This window comes from Oryzias latipes, chromosome 12, assembly GCF_053564925.1.
Source record: "Oryzias latipes strain Hd-rR chromosome 12, Olatipes_Hd-rR_3.1".
Taxonomy (NCBI): Eukaryota; Metazoa; Chordata; class Actinopteri; order Beloniformes; family Adrianichthyidae; genus Oryzias; species Oryzias latipes.
This window is the reverse complement of record NC_136248.1, coordinates 19,496,526-19,517,114: the sequence shown is the minus strand read 5'-3', so window position 1 is coordinate 19,517,114 and position 20,589 is coordinate 19,496,526. Positions and strand designations below refer to the sequence as shown.

The window sequence follows — 20,589 nt, the reverse complement described above, 5'->3', positions numbered from 1 at the left end:
GATTATGATGATTTGTTTGGAATAGAGTGAAAGAAGGAACTCCATCCTCCTCCAAGAAAAAAAAAGTGACTCAGAAATCTTAGCTCTGTCAGACAGATGTCAGTAATTTTGGCACATCATCTCAAAAAAAGCAGCTTTGGCATTCTAATACAGAGCAGAGTGATACATCTTTGTCAAAACAGGTGAATTTTGCTGTGATTTTGGGTAGTCTTGTGTCCTAAAATACAACATTAGAGCACAATTATGGGTTGAGATCCTGCCTGTTCCACTTCTGTGACAGAAAATGTGGTGGTTTGCAGGAGGGAAACTGACAACTTTGTAAAAAAGTTATAGATCATCACTATAAATAGCAATCTAATTTTCATTCTTTTTGTTCTTTCTTTAAAAAAAAACACACTTGCACTCTCCCACACTGACACACAGCTGTCTTTTATTTGCTGGGATCCGTACACAGATGGCGATACAGTGTGAACTTTAACACACAGATTCTTGACATTCTTTCTGGGTGTGAGTTACTCTCCAAGTCAAACGGATGCTTGGCTTCGGCTGTCTTTACTTTGCGGCCAGCAGGTCACTGTCGCAGAAGGAGCCTGGCTGAGCCTCTCCCACACAACAGGCTGCTATTGTCCTCGCTTGGAAAGAGAGCTCTATTTTTCCACAGGGCTGCTCACCAACAGCGAACCAAACAATGCACAGGTTTTATAGAGCAGCTGTGTCAGCATATTTTGTTGTTTATGATGTCACTTGTTATAACAAGTCTACTGCTTTATTTGAGCGATTCTTATCAAACACTTCAGTGTTCCAACTGTCTGGCAATATAATGAAAAAAGTGACGTTTAATAGTTATATAGTGTTTGCGCTCAGTTCTCTGCTTAATACATGATACACGCACAAAACTTTGGCTTCCAATCATAAAGAAATGTAAAAAACCAAGCAACTGAAACTAGGTCAGTTCTCCAGGTAACCACTAGGTGGCTGGCTTCAAAAGCAAGTTTAACATCAAACGTCCTAACTTCACAATAATTTTCTGTTACTCTTCAAATGCTTTTTCTACTCGTCATGATTTTATTTTTATTTCAAATTAAAATTTACTCAAAAATAGCATAAAGTCAAGCTTATTTTTGATGTTGTGTATGCAGTTTATTTAAATTAGAAAACCAAAGAAGACTTAGGTGGAAAGAAGAAACCATCCTGAGAAGTGCAGAAAGATCTTTGCAGTTACGAGATGAAGGGAACCTGGTTACTAAAAGACAACTAGAAAGTAAGTTAAAAGTAACTAGCACTGATTTGGAAGCAGTTGTTAGTCAATAAGTTGAATGTAAAACATTGCAATGATTAACATTTACAAGATTGGATTACTCAGATGCGCTTTTTGCATGGTTCCGAAGTGTCCAGCACTGGAAGACCAAATAAAGTCTCTAATAATTTGCATTAGCTTAATAATGCTGAAAGTGGGGCTGCCGTTGTGCACAGGTATGGAGCAGACGACCTCTGATTGGAAGATTGCAGTTTCAGTTCTAGCCTTGCCCGCCCATGAGTCAAAGACTCCTTGGGCAAGACATTGAACCCCACATTGTTCCTGGTGGTTATAAGTTCAGACAATTGATTATGATTGGAGAGTAACTCTCACTCAGAAAGGTAGTCATAGGTTGGCGCCAGTGTTAGGAGCTGAGCAGCCATCAGTGTGTGACACGTGTGTGACTGGGTGAATGGAACTGTGACTTCAAAGAACTTTGGGCATTAAAGCAAGGTAGAAAAGCACTATATCAGTATATAGTGTCAAATTATTCACAGTGTTAACAACTATAAAAGGACAGTTAAAACTCTTCACATTAGGTCTAAATAAAATATTTTTTGGGTTTCAAAATGTAACGACTTGAGATAAAAGGTAATAAAAAACATAAAACATAGTTTTGGTAAAAACCTGACTTTTGCCTCAACAAAGAAGATCACTTATTACTCCATGACTGGAAAAAGACAGAAACCCTCTAAAAATATTTTACTTTTTTTTTTTGCAGATATTAGTAAAAAAACTCATTTTTATGCTATATGTATAATATTGTTCAGATGTTTTAATGAAATACTTGACAACCCAAAATATGCTTTAGAAAGAAAACGGCATGTCAATGACGCCAATTCTTACTCAGAAAAAACAAAAATATTCCAACAATAGAAGAAAAAAACTAAAGCCAATCATTGACAAGAAAACCACCAAATTCAGGGATAAAAATCCCTGAATGGTTTTGATCCAACAGCCACACCAACAACACAACAAACCATTCTGGCCCCAAACAGAGAAACTCAATTTTCTGAACAACAAAAGGTTTTCAAAATTCCGATAGGACTTTGTGTTTTTTACCAGTCTGCACTGTTGGCCTGTCTTTTGACAACAGAATTACAGAAATCCAAAAAATAAACTCAAATAATAAAGGTTTTGCTGAGTCATCTATGAGGACTCTAACGAAACGAAGACTCAGGATATGTCAGGAAGTTGTATTTTTCTAGGTATTACTTGATGTTTTATGAAGCTAAAACACTGAAAAAGTTGGAATTCAATAGGAGCCTGCTTTGCCTCTTGGATATCACTAAAAAATAATTATGACCTAAGCCTGGTTCTTTCATTACCTAAACCTGGTTCTTGAACCTGGTTCTTCTATTACCTAGCCAAAATGAAAGATTTCCAGAGTATCTATTGTGCTCTACTATGAGAAGTTTGTTGTTTTCCAGTCTTGTTTCTGGCACTTGTATGGATAGAGCCTCTGTTTGGCTCTAACTTCAGGAGCAAACAGTATTTGATTATAGTCCTTGTGGTTTATTTTACATGGGCTATCAACGTGCTCTGCACAAAGTCAATTAGCCTGCCACTTTGCAGGCAAATTGCTGCAGATAGAGCATTACCATCGGAAAATAAACACACACACACAAAAACACTCACATGGGACAAGCTCTGCCAAAGACTACCTCTACTGCAGGAGTGTCAACACAGTCTGACTTAATCAATACAGCTTTTAGCTTTGGGTTACACTTTCTTCACAATATTATTGCTGCTGAGCATCAAGTGAAACCACAGCACATTCAAATTGGGAATTTATTTTTATCAATATAGCTCAGTCTCACAGAGAAGGATGAATATAAACATGTGATACGTCGCTGAAATTACCAGAAATGATTGCAGAGAGACTGATAAGAACACGATGCAAACAGCCTCAGAAAGCATCCTGCCACCATCGTCCGCCAGAGCTCTACAACTCATCTTTCTCTGAGAGACAATAATATTTATACAGCTTAGAAAGAGCTCATGTATCAGCCGTCCGCTTTGAAAGCATAGAGACTACATTTCAAACTCAGGTCATTTCACCACTTTGACTTAAAGTACCCCTTCTCCCCTTCGATTTTCAGTCCATCTTGAACTTTTTCTTCTTTTTTTTAATGTCCTTTTCCTTCTCTAATAACAGGATGTCTGCTTTCTCTCACATGGCAGCTGACCTCCCAGGAAAAGAGCATGAGCAGCTTCCAGCCTAAAGTAATTCCTGTTGCCTTCATTTGACTCTCATCAGCAGCCATGGGTGAAACATTAGGAGAGGCATCTATGCTTACATGCACGTACTGGTAGAATAATGTAGAAGGGGGCAAAAGCCCAATAAGTTCAAATGTACAGATGACAGTTGGTGCAGCAAACATCTGATAAAGAATATGACAATTTTAGGATTGAAAATGTCAACTTTACTAATTGCATTATTAGGGGGTTAAGAGACTAATGGGTGATTTTGTTTCCATACCTCCAAAGATATGAGGAATACATGTGTGGTTAGGTTAAAAGTAAATTGAGGTAACGTTTGTTGGCTGGTAGTTGGAAAAGAATTGGAGAAAATATGTCAACACAACTCCATTTCTATCATGTATCACGTACACAAAGTAAAATGAGAAAATGAAGTCTACTTTTGCAAACCAACAAGAACTTTGGTCTGACTTTTTCTTTTGCTTTCCCGGTAACCACCCCCACTAACTGACTCATTACCTGTAATGTCCTCAAATAGTGTGCCTATTCAGTCTCTTAATATTCAGCGAATAATCTCCGCCTGGATTGGCTGGACTCACTTCCTGCAATTATGATGGAGGAAACAGGGGTGAGAGGTCACAGTTTCTAAGTTTAGCCCTGTAAAAAGACCAAAGGCTCAGGGTAAGGTTTACCACGTATGAAGAACTGACTACATTCATTTATACACGCAAACAGTGCATTCAATTTAACACTTAAAATGAAGGTCTCAATCACAGCAAGTACAGATATCAACATCACCTGCAATATTCTTAATCCAACTGTACTGCAGAATGTTTTTCTGTAAAAACTCAAAAACACTTTCAGTGTACAAGACTGACAACACGTGGCCCAACAAGAACACTATGCTAGTCATCAGTGCTGGAGAGCCCAACACACTGAAATATGTGAGGCAGAACTCTGCGGTAGACCAGGCACTCCTCCTACATGCCATCATCATCAGGTAAGCAGAAGAATGGGCATCATTCCTGTCAGAGGCAACACCTTGGCATTTCTGGGTGGTACAGAACCCTCACTGAGGTACCTGTGATGGGTCTGAATGCTGCTGATGCATTTGTGATTTCCAAAAGCAACACATGGGGTTGAAGAAGGTGAGCAACCCCATCAGAAGATGTTTTTAATTTCAGCTCAGTCTAGTTACAACTGCTACTACACTGAAGCAGGGGCTGTCCATAAGGGTTATAGTCTGAGTCACATGACCTTCTTGAACAGAGATTTAAAACCATATAGGTTGTATGGATTCAAACAGTTTAACAAAATGTATAAATATTTTTATCCGTTTTTTCCCCTCAAATTTCCAATACAAAACTAAACTGATCAAAGGTGGGACATGCCCTAAAACTATTAGAAATAATTCATTAAAAAAGAAAGAGTGTTTTACCGCTGCTAAAAAGTTGTTTTGGAGGAAAATCAATGATTGATTAATCAGTGCGTTTCCTAAAAAAAAAAACAGATATATTAATCAACTTTTAGACTAATAATCAAGAAAAAGAAAAGGGTGGGATAACTACGCTAGAAAAAATTCAATATATATAGGTTTATATAATTCCAAATGTAAATACCTGATTAAATGATAGTTTGACTCTCATTTAAAGCAGGCTTTGTTGTTTTGCATCTTTTTTTAGGAATTATCCGAACAGGTCTTTTTTTCTACTTAATCCATCATCTAATCTTGACAGGGTTTACACGATGATGATAACCTCAACAGATTACATCAGTAGTTGTGTCGTTCTCGGCCGCAGCAGCTGCTGCCAGAAGCTCAGAGATAAAGAAACCCAGCGATCTCCTCTGGATCATCAACCCGCGGAGGGCTGCTTAAACTGCGCGCAAATCTCCTTACCGTGTCCGCGCAGCGCAGCAGAATCCCGCTTTATTTGCGCAAAACTCCTCTGTGGTTCTTCTTAACTTGCTCGTGTCGCCTCAGTCTCGCAGCAGACTTCTCCAACTGAAGTCTGCCCATTATCTCACGCGCCTCTCCCCGCGCGCACAGCTCCCACCTCCGACTTCTTGGAGAAGTGCACCTCAAATTGGGATAATGCACCGCGCTCATCTCTACTTGTCATATCCGCGACTGCACACAGACAGATTTATGGGAAACCAAATGTTTGTTCCATCCCCGTGGAGATGTACTTTTCCCCCCAGATCACTGCAGGATAAATCCACAGGGCAGATCAAGCTGGTGCCTGCCTACCTGCTCCTCTGAATAATTATTGTCTCTGCTGCAGATTTACAAGCATATCACCCTTTAAGCAATGCAAACGCATTCATCATAAAAAAGGAATGCACAAAAAATCTGATAACAACAGAAAAAAATTGTTTAAGTTTATTGAATTATTGCATAAAAAAGATGGAGAAAGTACAGCATGGACAGGGAGTTGTGTCCCTGAAACCGAAAACATCTAATTTAAATGTTCATTAATACAAAAAAACAGTTAAACTCATAAGCAGACATTACAAAATAAAAAAGCCAACACTATTTTTTTTTAAATAATCCTAAATTTGAAGATAATTAAACAAAATCTGTATATTTTGCACACATCTGTAACCAATATTATTTGTTGGGAATGATGTAATACCATAAAACTTTAAAAAGAAAACGAACTTTTAAGAACACTTCCCGTTTTAATAGCAAAACATATTGAACACCTTTGTTTACAAATAAATATGAGTTTTCCTTAAAGTTAAATAATCTGGATATCAGAATTGCAGTGGCTTTAGTCGTGCTTGATCTGGACATCTCAATAGCATCTGTTCCATCCTCACAAGGGTTCAGTAGGTCGTGGCAGTAATCTGCCTGAAGAAAGCCCAGCCCCAAACAAGTGTATTAAAATCTGAAATATCTAATGTTTAGGAAGAAAAAAAAGAAATAAAAACAGCACACTGATAAAATTCTAGAGGAAAATGTTTTGGCATCTCAGAAAATATGAAAACATCTGACTAGTTTCTTGCAAACCAACCGAAATTTTTAATTTGTGCCTTTCCCCAAGTTAGATGTTGACTGTGTGAGCGTGCTTCTTGCACAAAAGCTTGTCTTTTTTGGAGAAGAAAGGTTGGCCTTCCAGACTGGTGCAGCATGCCTGTGGAGAAACCCAAACAGAGTGCTGCTGTTGAGTTCAGATGAAGCATTTCTTAATTTGCTGATGAGTAAGAAGTGTTTTCTTTCACCTACCACACACACAAAACAGGAGTCGTGCCAGATGTGCCCAACAGCCTCAAGGAACTTGTCTCCTGCCTCAATGGGGAAGGAGCAACCATGGCAAGTGGTGTTGAACAGGGTGTTGTAGTCTGCACCATGAGCATGACATTAGTCTTTCTGAACATAAACCTTTCCTTTATGAGTAATTGTCTTTCTTGCTCTTGTACCTCTTTCACAGTATGGTTGTCCATCCTCCATGTGAAACACGTTGCTCCTGATTGGCTGTTGGCAGGCTGTGCAGACGAAGCAGGACACATGCCAGGTCTGCTTTAAGGCATTTATGATTTCCTACAGGAAAACACAAATAGGACATTTCTGTTTCTCCCACATACTCCACATAGGCACACAAACAAAAACGAAATGATTTCGTCCCCTGTTGTTGAATCCAACACATTTATAAGGTGAGAGAGGACAAAAACAGGATGGAAAGCATAATCTCTTCTGGTCGTCAACCCACCCCCAGGATCTTCTGGTGGCAGAGGGCACAGGTTGGCGCAAAGAACTGCTCGTAGCAGTGCACACAGTACACTTTGTCCTTCTCTTCTACAAATCCACATTCTGCCAGGGAGGAGCGGCAGTGAGCACAGTTGAATTCCTCTGGGTGCCATGACATGCCCATGGCCACAAGGAACGGACCCCTGGTGACGGAACGCCAGAGATGATTCAGGTGAGATTTTTGAAGACAAAAATGTTTTTTCTGTATTGTTCAAACTGTATTAGAAATGTTAGAGTACCTGATGACGTTGTTGCACTTGCAGCACATTGGTGTGCGTGTTCCAGCAGGGATGTGTTCGGCCCGCTGCACCAGAGAGTTCAGGTCCTCTGGATGTGGCTGTGGAGTGGGCCGGTCTGGTCCTTTGGGAGCCGGAACAGAAACCCTGCCAAAGGAAGGCCCTGCAGCCATCTTTTGAAGACCTGAAACAGTGGTATTCAGGGTCACACAGGAGAAGTGTTTAGCACTGTTTCTGTTAATTTATCAGCAGGTTTTTATTTAAGAATTTTTCTGTGGCAACTTTGGTTTTTAAGCTAATAATTAATAAACAACAAATGTAATTTTATTTCCTTTTATAAGAGGAAAATAAATTCTTTTGGTTTTTAACATATACAAATTTTAGATTTCTAGATCAATAAAGTGTAGTTTGAGTAAATCAAACAATTTAAGTAGAAATCTGTCAACTGTAGAGGTTTATCAACATTATTTTAAATCTTCTGAGAGCCCTGGGTGTGTCTTTTCATATACATATATACATTTTTTCTTTGACATGCTGGATGTCTCTTGAGAAACCAACTTGCATCTTTTAGCAGCAATGCTAAAAACTATCCATGATTTATTTTTCTCCCCCCCAATTTACCTTTCAGCAAATATCTCCCCTGAGCAGCTCAAGGTCCTTTAGCTGCTGTATTTCGTGAGCGGATTTTACACCAAACAAAATCTATCATTTTAAATTGTAACAATCTATTTGACCAAGGAGATCTGGGGAAAAGCCAATAATCAGAGCTCATTAAGTGAACAGCTCTAGTTTTATAGAGCCCATAATCTTAAACGGCTTAGTGTCTGGTATTACAGCTGCAGTAAAACTCACACCTCGGCTGCAAGGATTCAGAAGAATGGAGCTGCCCTCTGTAGGCTTTAAGCAGCAACAACACAGGGTGAGTTGTATATCACCGTGTAATCCAAAACTATTTAAATGAAAGGGGGGAAAAAAATTAGAATCAAGACAGAGTCAAGCACCTGGCAGACCTCCGGGCTGGAAGGAGGGTTTACTCTGGGCTGCGGGACTGCTTTTAAAAGTTGAAGCAGCGATGTTTCCATTCCTTGGGGCTGCTGCAGACTTGGAATAGGTTTTGGCTGTGGGTGTGGTGTGCACAGTGGGCTTTGTGTCAACTACCTCGCTGGAAAAACAGACACCTTAATTACACCACAGCTTATTATTGACAAGCACATTTACCAATCTTCAAACTGTCCCTCTCCCCTGCTCTACATGAACTCAAAACACCCACCTTGTTCTGTAGTAGATACAACACTGTGGAATCTGTTAGTGGTGATGTCCCTGATTAGATTACACACAACACAGACTCTTCTGTGAAGCCTGGTCAACAGTCGGCTGCTTCTTTGGTCGCAGGTTAGTCATGCATAATAGGACATTTTGCAGGATATTTTTGGTCTATCTGTCCATAGTGTTTTAAAATATAAGGAAGCACAACAATATATGGTGCTAAAGCATCTTGTATTAAAGCTAAAAAAATGCTCAGATAAGTTCAAAGTTGAATTTAGGCTTTTATTTTATAAAAATGTCTGTGCTTGAATCAGGATTTCTATGCAGAGAGATAACAGCCACAGATGGCAGGAGACTGCGCCTTAACAACTGGGATATAATTGCTGAGCAACACTGTGCAAAGTCTCTGCTAACCTAAACAGGTTAACAGCTTGCAGTCATTACATGCTTAAGGTCGGCTAAACAGCAAAGTCTACTGTCCTGCCCAGAATCCAATTATGCTTAAGGGACAGTTTTGATTCAGTGTGATTTTGGTTTTATAACTCTCTAGCTTACAAAATAACAAAACGTGACCTTTTTGTAATGGTTACAACATTCTACAGTTTCATGTTCCATTATCAAGGTAAAACTGTTTTCTTAAACACTGCTAAGAACCTAAAATAGATGGGGTTACTTTGTTTCTTGCAGAAATAAAGGAGGAACAGATAGAAATAGCCGAGAACAGAAAAGAACACCTTTTATTGGGGTAAAGTGGTGGCACAAAGACTGAGTTAGTGAAGAAAATAAATTGAAAAGACAAAATCAGGCTGGAACAGAATTACACAGGAAAGAGAAGGTTTTAGATTTACACAATATGTTATAGAACCTTAATGTACACACTACAAAATATATTTACTAACTAAACACATCCACTTTTTATTTTAAGTTTATCTCTCCTATGTAAAAATAAAGATAACATGTATGCTCTCTTTTAATGAAAGTACAAAAATGACTACTTGGCTTTGTTGTCTACACATTTAGCACTCGGGCTGAAACACCATGGTGCCAGTCTCTCAGCTTGTTGTACTTCTGTCCTATAACTTCTGGGTCCAACTTGGTCACTCTGATTAGAGAAATGTGTCAGAATGGAAGAGAGAAAAGAGGAAAAAAGTTAAATGTTTGAAGTGGGAAAAAGCAGTGCAAGAAAATAGAAGAGAAACAGATTTAGGACAGAAAAACAGCTTTTTTCACTTCCTTTCTGTAGGAAAGGAAAAAAAGAAAAGAAATCGGCCCTCTGGCAGTTCAGCTGTTACCCAAACTGCCACTTAATAACCCCCATCTTACTGATTTGTTGACTTGTTTTGTACAGAGGTCACTTAAATGCTAACTTAATGAATTTTAAATGAAGACCAGCAGCAGCAATCTGCTAACAATTGCTTTCTCAACTTGTCTTTAAAGAGGCGCCTAAAGATCAAACCTTGAATTAAGTTTGATACTTTAAGACCATGCAATCAGGAAACATGAGCTTAATTCTAAACACTAGCCTACATGAAAGCACTACAGCAAGTGTTCAAAACTGTATGAGATTGAAAACCAGGGTCCACTTACTTTTTCCCACCATTTTCTGAAGTTTGCTCTGCAAGTCAGAGGAAAGAAGAAACATTAATGAAAAATGTTCTGTCATATGTTGAAGAAATAATTTGTGGATTAAGAGGCTGCAAAAAGGATGCATTAAACAAAAAGAAAGCCTAACAATGTCTGCTTGAAGTTAATGGTTGAAAAGGAATAGTCATTCTTCCACCTTCACCTTTTGCTAAAGGACTAGCATTGCTAAAAAATGATTACTCTCTAGAAAAGTAAGAAGACATAGGAAGACAGTTATATAACCACAAAAATGCATGGTAACGTAGAGGTCTATAATGTTTTTAGGTAAATATACACTGTATGTCTAAGTGACTTTTTAGGAGTTTTATCCATGAAAATAATACATAATATTTTACTAACAGATTAATATATTGATTTATATTATGTAACACGAACAAAAAGATCATGTTCATGCTGTACTAATTATAAAAAGCCACAAAACAAATATATTATCTGAAATATGACCCGTTTTGGTTTTTATATAACTCAAAATTTCCAGATTGTTTGACCTATTTAAATAAATCATGGTTGGTTGTGGAAAAATCAACACTTTTTCTTTCATTATACCTAAAAGAAATAATTAAATACTTAATGTAGTCTTTAGCCATATTATTAAATACATGTCAGGTCAGTTTTTCTTAAATATTAGTGACCCTGATGCTACGTACAACCCGGGTTCGAGCGTTCACTATCAATGAAAAGTCTATGTAAATGTATATATGCATTTTGGGCTATGCAAGTTTTGAAGTCCATTTGCTTACATCCTATGTACAAAATACATGGCAATTGAGCGTACGTCAAAAGTTAACCCAGTTGAACTTTTACCAATCAGGGCCTGAGATTTGGTGGTGACGTTTCGGTAGCATCCTTTTTAAAACACGGAAGTGCCAGCTGGTTGAAAATTGATCTTGACGGAGAAATGAACAATTGCAGTCTGTGCACCGTCTCAACATTTCGCATCTAACGTCTTTCAATAGCAAGTACATACGCTAGTATCAGGTAGCGACCGACCTGTGTGAACACCGTATGGTAAAAGCCCGTTCAAAAACCCATGTTCAGCGCTTTTTTGAACACATGCCCGGTGTGTACCAAGCATGACAGCTCAGATCATACCATTCTCTGTCCCGGTGATCTGGGCGAGGATGCGGAAGGAGCGGGACTGTGAGGTGCCCGTCCGAGGGTGCCAATCCTCGGTGTCTTCAATCACACGCTTCTTGCTGGCGTCACTCGGTGCTGACGAATGATTCTCAGGTTCTACCACTGGCTTCCTATGAAGCCAGAGAAAACATGACAGAACACGACATGAAAACTTCCAAAACTACAGATCAAAAACTTTAAAATTTGAATATTAAATGATTATTTGCATCAAAAAGATTTACATCAGGTGTCATAACAATATGCAGTATGTTCTGTGCAACATGTGGTCGGCAGTCGGTCCAAACCAAGTGAAAGTTCAGGATTTTACTACAACAAAAATTCATTCATTTCTTCCTAAATGTATCTAAAATTAGAACATGTTAAAAAAAACATACATTTTAAACCCTTAATAGAGGTTACATGGGGGGGAAAAAGAAAATCAGATATTCGGTTAGTTATGAAAAGTTGAGTGTTGCACCACAAGATGGGAGTAATGTGCGTCCAACCCAGCAGCATGTCCTTAAAAGGGCCATTTGAAAAAATCTGCAGAATCCAAATGTCTGACTGTTACAATCAGTTTTGCATCTACTTCTAAGAAGATTTGTTTATGGCATGTAATAAAAACCACAAAAAGAATAGAAAGAAAGAAAGCATGAGACAGGTTATTTTTAGCCAAAGCAGATCCAGTGACATTGAGTTAGCTGGCCTTGAATAAACACACCAACACTGGTAACAGATAAAGCAGACAGACGCAGAGACAGCTGGTATTAAAGTAACAAGTGTGAGAGCGTTGACAGGTCAGGCAGCTCTGTGTGTAACCGCAGTATTGCTCACCACACATGAACCTGGAGGAATGAATGTACATAGGCCCTAAGCTAACACAGAATGATCAGTTTCTGACAGACGTTATTTACAGGTTTGTTTGGACCTTCAGATAAACAAATTCTGTGAGTTATTGAGAAGAATTGAAAGGTTTTTAAAGGTTAAGCAGGAAGCATGCCTTCTTGAACATAAACCAAACAGCTGTGGAGGCTGTAGTCACACATTACATGGTTAGACAACAGCTATTTTATCATTCGTGGCACTAACTTGGTGTTTGTCTCTCCATCCTCCTGTTGGCAAGGAAAGAGCAGATGGAAAGGAGTTGGAGCCAAGAGGTAGAATAAGTAATCTGGAATAAGCATCTGAAGAAAACAAGTATGGCCCGAAACCCACCTTCTGAATTAATGTGCATATAGAAGGCTGCTGAAACCACATAAGGAAAGGCATGCATGTTAGGGCACAAGCACACACACACACACATGCACGTGCATATGCACCACCTCCAGAAGTTGACCATCCAAGGAAAGAAAACAGAAGTCTTAAAGAAAACACAAACTCTAGGAATTAACTGATAATTGCCAAAGTCAAATATAATCCCAAAATACCGACAAGTCCAGACCTCATAAAATTCACAGAGTTGCAGGTCAGTTTTACAGATGTGTTTCAGTTTTAAGCAGTCTAATAAAATTCAGCATTGTATTAAAGTCGTGTCAGAAGAAAAAAGGGAATGGTAAAGCACTTTAATGTAATGGACTCAGCTGCGTCTTCTGTTGAAGCCCCGCCCCTACAGGCCTTGTTTTAACACAAGCTTTATCAAAACTTTTGAGTCAATTCACACAAAAGTTACATTTGTATTTTTTATATAAATTATATACATCTTTTTTTCTGTCCTTTTTATTTGTAATTAAAAACCAAACCACCCTGACAGTAATGACCTGCAATCAGAGCTAATTCTATAATTGTAACGGGGTTATCAGATGCTGCTCTGTAGAAACACGGGGCTGCTAGGATTCGGGGTAAATACAGCTCAGTGTTGCATCAGGAGGCTTTTTGAGCAGTGCGTGTGTTCAGTGTTGTATAGAAAGACACATGATGTCTGTTGCATGTTGTCCACAGCCTTCTACTTTTATAGATAGCCTAAAGAAAATCCGAGGAGGTACACCAAATAACCTCAGATTAGTTTTAGAATTTATTGTGTGTTATACCTACCCATTGACAAGCTCAGAGAGCCCCTGACTCTCCAGAAGGCCCCGCCTCTGTCCGATGGCCACCTCAGAAGCATTGGCATTGGAGTAAAGGTTGATAGGTGTGTTATAGACAGAAGGCTGTGGGACATTCGGGTGGGAGGGTGTCACTCTGGCTGAAGAGGAGGAGGTAGATGAGGATGAGGAGGCGGATGGGGAGGTGAAAGCAGAGCGACCAGGGCTGGCTTTCTGGACCGAATTTGCCGGAGCTGGTTGTGGAGCAAGGCTGGACTGGAGTGGGAAGGGAGGGTGTGGTGGCTGGGAGGGGGCGGCTGGGGTGAAAGCTGAGGACTCAGAGGGAATAGAGGCGACTTTGGTAGAAGCTGGGGAGGAGGCAGTAAACCCACCGCCGCTCCCTCCAAACGGCCGAGCTGTCTTGTTGGATATGGGACTGGCCTGAGTTATTGGCTTGGTGTACGCGGTGCTCGCCACAGGCTGAGTGATCGGCACAGGCTTAATGATCTCTTGGGGTTCATCCTGGATGGAGGTGAAGACAAACAAGGAGTGCAAACAGAAACTCATGCATGTAAATGGGCATCAGTAGCAGCACGGTGTTGTAAAAACAGATAAGAACTATGCACGTGCCATAAAAAAAATGTGATGAGAGTTTGGCCTCTCAGATCAGTTACACACTGCAAGCCAATCCCAGAAAAAACACAACAAACATGCGGTAAAGCCTCTACCTATGATTGTACTTCATACATTTTAAATAACTTCCTCATACCTTGTGCACTTCTTCTTTAGAAACAGCAGAGACTCTGAAAATAAAAAGAGGTTCATGTAAACCCGACTGATTTCAAAGGCTGTTCTAATACAGGCGTTTAAGATCATTTTTAGTTGAAATTATTATTGTTTTGTTCATCTAAATAGTTTTTTGTGAAGCCCACCCAACGTCTCATTAACACTCCAACACTCTAAACAGTAAAGACATTTTGCATGAAACATATAGTTATGTCGCCCCGCTCCTCCCCTATACTCATTTAAGGCCCATCACTGTCACGTGCCTTTCACTTCAGTCATTCCAGCCTTGAACATCAAGTCTGACAGCTTCAAATAAGCCTCCAGGAAATATTATTATCAGTAGCTTGAATGTTTCCATAAAGACATCCTGTGGACACAGGATGTCTTTATGGAAACATTCAAGCTACTGATACATGAACAGAAGTTTCATCCTCTCATTGATGGTTCATTGTGTAGGAGAGCTGTACTGAATACCTAAAGCGATCCAAACCTTTGTAAACCTAAGTAGGAAACAAATCGATTTAAAGTTTCACTGTTAAAGTTAGAAGTGTACGTCAACCCAGTGAAGTTTTAAAGCATGAATCAGAAATAGTGAGGAAGCTCAGCACCTTCCTGATTTACACTTATTAGGGAAGCAGCTGTCACTTTTTTATCCCATGAGAGAGAAGGTTAGTATGTTTGCTTTGTTTTCCCCATCTTTTACTCTTATTGTGCCTCCATTTTTTCATACTACAAAAATATTCAACAAAAAAATATACTTTTTATCAATGATGTATTGATACATTCACATTCACCCACTAAGAAGCATTTCGATATCATATCTCATTTAAGAAGAAAAAAAAATAAAGTATGAGTGGCGGATAAACGTCTTTTGCAAGTTCTATGTTATGTCCAGCACTACCCTTCCTGTGTCTAGCCTCTGCCGTATCAGGAAAAACAGCCGACAAGCTCACACGTTTCCTTTCTGACCGAGCCAAAGTGCAATAACCGGGTCTAAAACCAGGTTGTTAAACAGTCCCGCCCTGCAACCAGATGCTGAGGTCATTGTGACCGTTTAGATTCTTCCTCACTTAACAGAGGGTCTGATTATTTTCCGACAGGTTATTCCAGTGTATAACTCTAATTGTTAATGGAGAAACACCACAGAGTGCCAGGGAAAACAGTGGAAGGTCTAAAGATCACACAGCAGAGCCCATTTGAATCAAAACAGTGTTGTGAGGCTGTTTGTGTGTCTGCTATCAGAGCTCCAGACAGACAGCTGGGTGGATTCTCTGTCATTTTCCCCAAAGAAAACACTCATCAGGGTGGTCCTCTGAACATCTGCTCGGCTTAGATCGTCTGCCATCCTACTCTCTGCACTGTAAGATTTAAATTAAAACGTGGTGTCCGGGTATTAAATATAAAGCTCATATTGAGACACAAATATAACATAACTGTTTTAACTTAGGTTTATTAATGTCAAGAAAGGTTTTTTTATAATAGGTCTGAAAATCTATTTCACTAAGAAAATATGCACCAAAAGATGGAAAAGCTAACGGTAAAGGAAAAAGAAGAACCATTTTTGGGGGATACACGTGGTCATGTCTTAAGAGATCATGCACTCTTCTGTGCACTTTAAACAAAAGATGTACACTAATACACATTCAACCTCATGACCAACTCAGCTTCTCAAATTTGTAGTTCATTGCTTGAGTAATCCAAGCTAGTAACGCTAAGTGCATGATCTTACAGTAAGTGGTCTGAATTTTTGGGAAAGAAACCAGCTCGGGGGTTCACATATAGAGAAGTAACCAGGTTTTTACCCCTCCATTGCTGCACAGGGACATCTTTCCTTAAGCTGCTTCTCCATCTTGAAAATTAAAGGGTCAGCACTCTTTAAGTACTACAGCATAAAGCCAAAGTAAGAAGAGTTTAGATATTACAAAATTAAACTATTTTTTTAACCAAACTTTATATCCAACTTTTTTTTTTTTTTAAGCAAAAGGGAATCGGGAAATATTTCTTTGCTTGTGTGTTTTTTGTGTGAGTGAACTTCAAAAAAGGGGGAAAAGTAACTTTGGACACAAGTGATATTACTGGCTACTAAAAGGAGGTTTTGACATGTGATTCTGATGTTAAACAAACCACACTCACTTATGATTGTAAAATAAGAAGTTGTTTATAATTTAAAATGATCTGTTTGAGTCTGCTGCACAGAGAAATCCCATCTCTTCAGAGGAAAATAATGTTTTCATGCTACTCAAAGCTATTCTAACAACCATTTAAAAGTGAATTGATTTTTTAAGGTTTATTTCTAGGGTGCATTCATGCATTCCATTGGACTAAATATAATACATTTAAACCTGTATTTAATGATACAAAAACCCTCCTTCACCCATGCACATCTAACCTCGGGACCAACTTCTCAAATTTGTATTTTGTGCTCGAGTAATCTAAGCTGTAAATGCTAACACTGAAACAGTGCTGGCGATGTGGCAGAGGCTAAGTCACAGCAAAAGAATCAATTATCATCTAGTTTGTGCAGGTCCAAGCGATGAAGGAAGACTCCATCCTATTGTTTTTCTTCTGACCACCACACCACATCTGGCTGCAGCAGCCACAAGTCAGCGGGGGCTCTGGGCCGTGTTGGATTGTCCTTGACTTCACCCTGTTAACTAGATCCTATTAGGTTCAAAGCAGCTATAGGACTATGCCTGCGGACTCCATTCAGAGCCGCCGAGCAGTTTTTAGATCTTAGAAGTAGAAAAGAAAACTTTTTAAATCGTAATACTTTATGTACTTTCCGCAGATTATTTGGTGGTTTCTTCTGACGTCATGAAACTGGAGAAACATTCAAGGCTAAATAATCTTTACAGAAGATAATACATTAATGCAGATTTGTGTTTAAAAAAAAGGACTGAGCCACAGGGGTAACTGCAGGAATCTGTGTGGTTTTGGAAGCAAAAGCCCTGAGCCGCAACCCGTCATACACGTTGCTTCATTTTTCAACCTGAATAAATAAACATAAATTATTATAGCTTCTTAAGGGCCTTGTCCCACAACTTCCTGCTAAATGCCCAGCATGAAGAGTTTCACAATCTTTAGACAAAGAGCATTCATCTGATCTGACAACTGAACTCAGAGTAGATGCTCTTTCGCATGGCATGATGTAATTAATTAATTTTATAAGACACAAAAAAGTCATGTGAAGTTAGATTAAAAAAAAAAACAAGGCAGCTGACATAAAAATTCACATTTACACAGAATTGTAATTAAAAAACTAAAGTTAAATGTCGCGCAAACCAGCTGTTTTTAAACTTACTAATAAGCAATCTTTTCTCTTAACCTTCTCCCTCCTCCTTTCTCAGAGGGGGCAGTTAAACAGTCTGATGCCCCGGGAAACAAATGATTTCCTGAGTCTGTCGGTGGTAGAATGTAGCGACAGCTAGTAAATGAAAGTTCAGCCCTGCTGACAGAAGAGTGAATGGAGAGTGTGATTGCTTATGCCAACAATGGACTTGAACATGGCGGGGTTCTTCAACTTAAACGTTGCAGTTCTTCAAATGACCACTTGGGTGTGGCTTCAAAGGGAGACATTTTGCATCGATTTCACCTTCTTTACTGTCTGGTGTTAAGAATCTTTACGATGTTGACTCCTTTATGTTCTATTCATGACATGTGGGTGGATGGGGGAGAAGGGGCTGTAACAAAACTGACTTCACTTTACAGACTTAAAGAACGATAATGGGTTTGGCAGAGAAAAATTGAGTCAACGTCCCACTTCAGGCCTCATTTCTGAACCCTATGAGATTTCAAAGACTATCAATCTAGTGTGTGCATCTCTACTTTGCTAAAGAATACAGGGCCTCTCAGAAAGTAGATCCTGCTCAACCCATCTCCAAAGAGTAACTCTAGGTTTTGATCTGTCCAGCTCGTTGTTGAGCACCAATCCAGGTTTTTGTTGGTTTTTACTTCATCCCCCTTAAATAAATTTGTTCAATAAAAATTCCTGTGAGTGTTTAGAAGAATCTCAGATAAATGTTTGTAATAAACAGGTATTTATTTTTAATAAAATAAAAAACTCTAAGCTGCAGCTAAAGCTCCGAGCTGGCTTTATCCGGTTTAACAGTCAGGTTCTTCTCAGACTCCGATCACTTTATGAAACAGTAATGCTAAATTCCTTTACTGACACAAAGTGAAAACATTTGACAACTATTTTGACGTCAGTCTTAGTTTTTCGCAAGACAAAACAACCAATGTGTTATGATTCTCTTTTGATTGAATAAGAGGACAGGGAGGGTTTTCCACAGTTCATTTCCTGTCCAATGAAAATATGTTTGTTTTAACCTGAACCGGAGAGGGAAAAAAGGAGTTTCAGTGACATGCTTTCACTCTCCTCCACCAGAGGGATTGCATGTTCAAGTGTCTTTTTTTTCTACAAAACTGGCATATGGATTCTTTAAGAACTACTTAAAGAATGTAAACTATGACAAAGTGACATAATGGGAAAACTGGCACTCACATTAATCATCTCTTTAGCTCTCCAGCAATGTTGTTTCAGCTTCAGAAAGTCTGATGAGCAAAACCAAAAACTTCTTCTAGAGAAATGAACTTTAAAAAAAAGCAGCACTTAACTGGAATGCTCTTTAGCCTGTGCGGAATTCATATAGCTTTTTATGTTTCTTTTTATAGAAAACATTTGTTCTAAACTTCTAAATTTAGACCATATCAGTCTTTTGATGTCACAAAACTTAATGTTAAAGTTTAAAGAAATTTGCAACTAAATTCTACAAATAAAGTCACGTTTTTATACATTTTACACTACAACTCAAAACCTTTAAACCCTAAAGGCACATCCACCAAGAAAAGTGCTCTAAAGAAATACATTATAAACTAGTTTCTAAAAAGAAGCCATAAACAAATAAGCCTGCAATCATGAACCATTTATTACATAAAAAACCTTTTGTTGCTTCTTGCTTGAATTTAGCAGTGCTTAAACATCCCGAATGTTTGATGTTTCATTGTGAAGCTTTTACGCGCAGAAGATTATATGCAGCTGTGAGACGGCACTATTTTCAGCCGCTTTTCCCACGATTAAAGCAAAAAGACTCCTCTCTGCTTTGATGTGGGGATGGAATGACAGGAGCAGCAAAGCAGGCCGGGTTTTGCTGTCAACATGTTTTACGGTTCGGAAAGTGTGCGTGCTTTGCCTCCATTTGTCTGCGTTCTACGCTTGAGTCGCTCTTTGCTGTCCTGAAATATGAAACAATTTGTTCAATTTGAAAATATCAGCAAGCACGGATTGGGATCAACATTTCTGCTGTTTATTCTGTCAAGTCACTTCAAAGATGAAGATGTTACATCTTTTTTTACAGTTTCTGCCAAATTTATCACATTTCTTTCAGTCAAAATGTCTCTTGTGCTTTTCATGGCTTTATGACTTTAGGATCTGTTCCAATATAAGATATTAAATCTTGTATCGATTTATTTTGAGGCGGGTAAAAACAAAATGCAGTTGGTGTTTGCTGTCCTCTCAGTCATCCATCACAGGCCTGTTGCTGGAAATGTCTATACACAGGGCCTACAGGGAGTGACAGAGGGGCAGAAAGATCCCATCTAACACCTCAAGTCCTCAGCATTCCGCTGTTTGTCAAGCCAGTGTGTTAGAACATATGGATTTAGATGAACTAGAACTATAATCCTTTTCATTAAGGAAAAGTATTCATATTTTTATTTTGACTTTAAAATATCTTTTAGTTTTTGACTTTTCTTTATATAAGCTTTTAGTCAAGTGGGAGCTTTCATTAAAAAATGCACCACAGTTTACTAGATTGTATGAAGATTAGAGAGAAACAATTAACACTTTCAGTCTGAGGGCATGCCATCACAGATCAGTTTCAGTTATTATGAAATCACTGGCAAATTGCTGTGCAGCAACAAGCTTGCTCATGTCTAAATGGCATTTTCAGATCTGTTGTAGGATCTTGGAGGTATCTGCTGTGGTAAAACTGTATTCTAAATGAACACGAAGATACTCCTTAAACAACAAATCAAGTTAGGTTCTGTTGCAGCTGAAAGCTTGTGGCTCATGATGCAGCCTAAGGTTTATGTCGGTGTGTTTTTTTGTCCGCTTGCTTCTCACTCATCATATCAGCCCTTCTTCAAACAACTCCCACACTCTCCTCAGGCTGCAGGGTCTCAATCTTCAAGCCCCTCAACCAATGAACTCACCCTCTTTAAAACCTCAACTTTCCTTAATCTTAGAGTAAATAAAGCACACATTTTTCACTGGAA

The 20,589-nt window shown here is 38.9% G+C and overlaps 2 protein-coding genes across 4 annotated transcripts in view; both read right to left on the bottom strand.

Annotated features, from left to right (window-relative positions):
- bmpr1bb (bone morphogenetic protein receptor, type IBb) overlaps nucleotides 1-5,619 on the bottom strand; it is a 55,689-nt gene extending 50,070 nt beyond the window's left edge. Inside the window, exon 1 of the mRNA XM_004074775.4 lies at nucleotides 5,397-5,619. The gene's annotated coding sequence lies outside the window, so the exon portion shown is untranslated. The remainder of the gene's footprint in view (nucleotides 1-5,396) is intronic.
- Nucleotides 5,620-5,856: 237 nt separating this feature from the next.
- The window catches only part of pdlim5b (PDZ and LIM domain 5b), a 32,023-nt gene continuing 17,290 nt past the window's right edge, over nucleotides 5,857-20,589 (bottom strand). For 2 of the 3 annotated variants that reach the window (XM_004074910.5, XM_078956277.1), the window contains exons 4-13: nucleotides 14,300-14,333; nucleotides 13,541-14,052; nucleotides 11,486-11,640; nucleotides 10,337-10,364; nucleotides 8,485-8,645; nucleotides 7,487-7,667; nucleotides 7,210-7,390; nucleotides 6,920-7,040; nucleotides 6,726-6,841; nucleotides 5,857-6,633 (exon numbers count right to left, since the gene is read on the bottom strand). In XM_004074910.5, the coding sequence (XP_004074958.1) occupies nucleotides 6,544-6,633; nucleotides 6,726-6,841; nucleotides 6,920-7,040; nucleotides 7,210-7,390; nucleotides 7,487-7,667; nucleotides 8,485-8,645; nucleotides 10,337-10,364; nucleotides 11,486-11,640; nucleotides 13,541-14,052; nucleotides 14,300-14,333 (1,579 nt within the window). In that variant the 3' untranslated portion in view covers nucleotides 5,857-6,543. Of the gene's footprint in view, nucleotides 6,634-6,725; nucleotides 6,842-6,919; nucleotides 7,041-7,209; nucleotides 7,391-7,486; nucleotides 7,668-8,484; nucleotides 8,646-10,336; nucleotides 10,365-11,485; nucleotides 11,641-12,598; nucleotides 12,622-13,540; nucleotides 14,053-14,299; nucleotides 14,334-20,589 lie in introns of all 3 variants that reach the window. The other variant, XM_011481793.4, reaches the window with a different exon arrangement.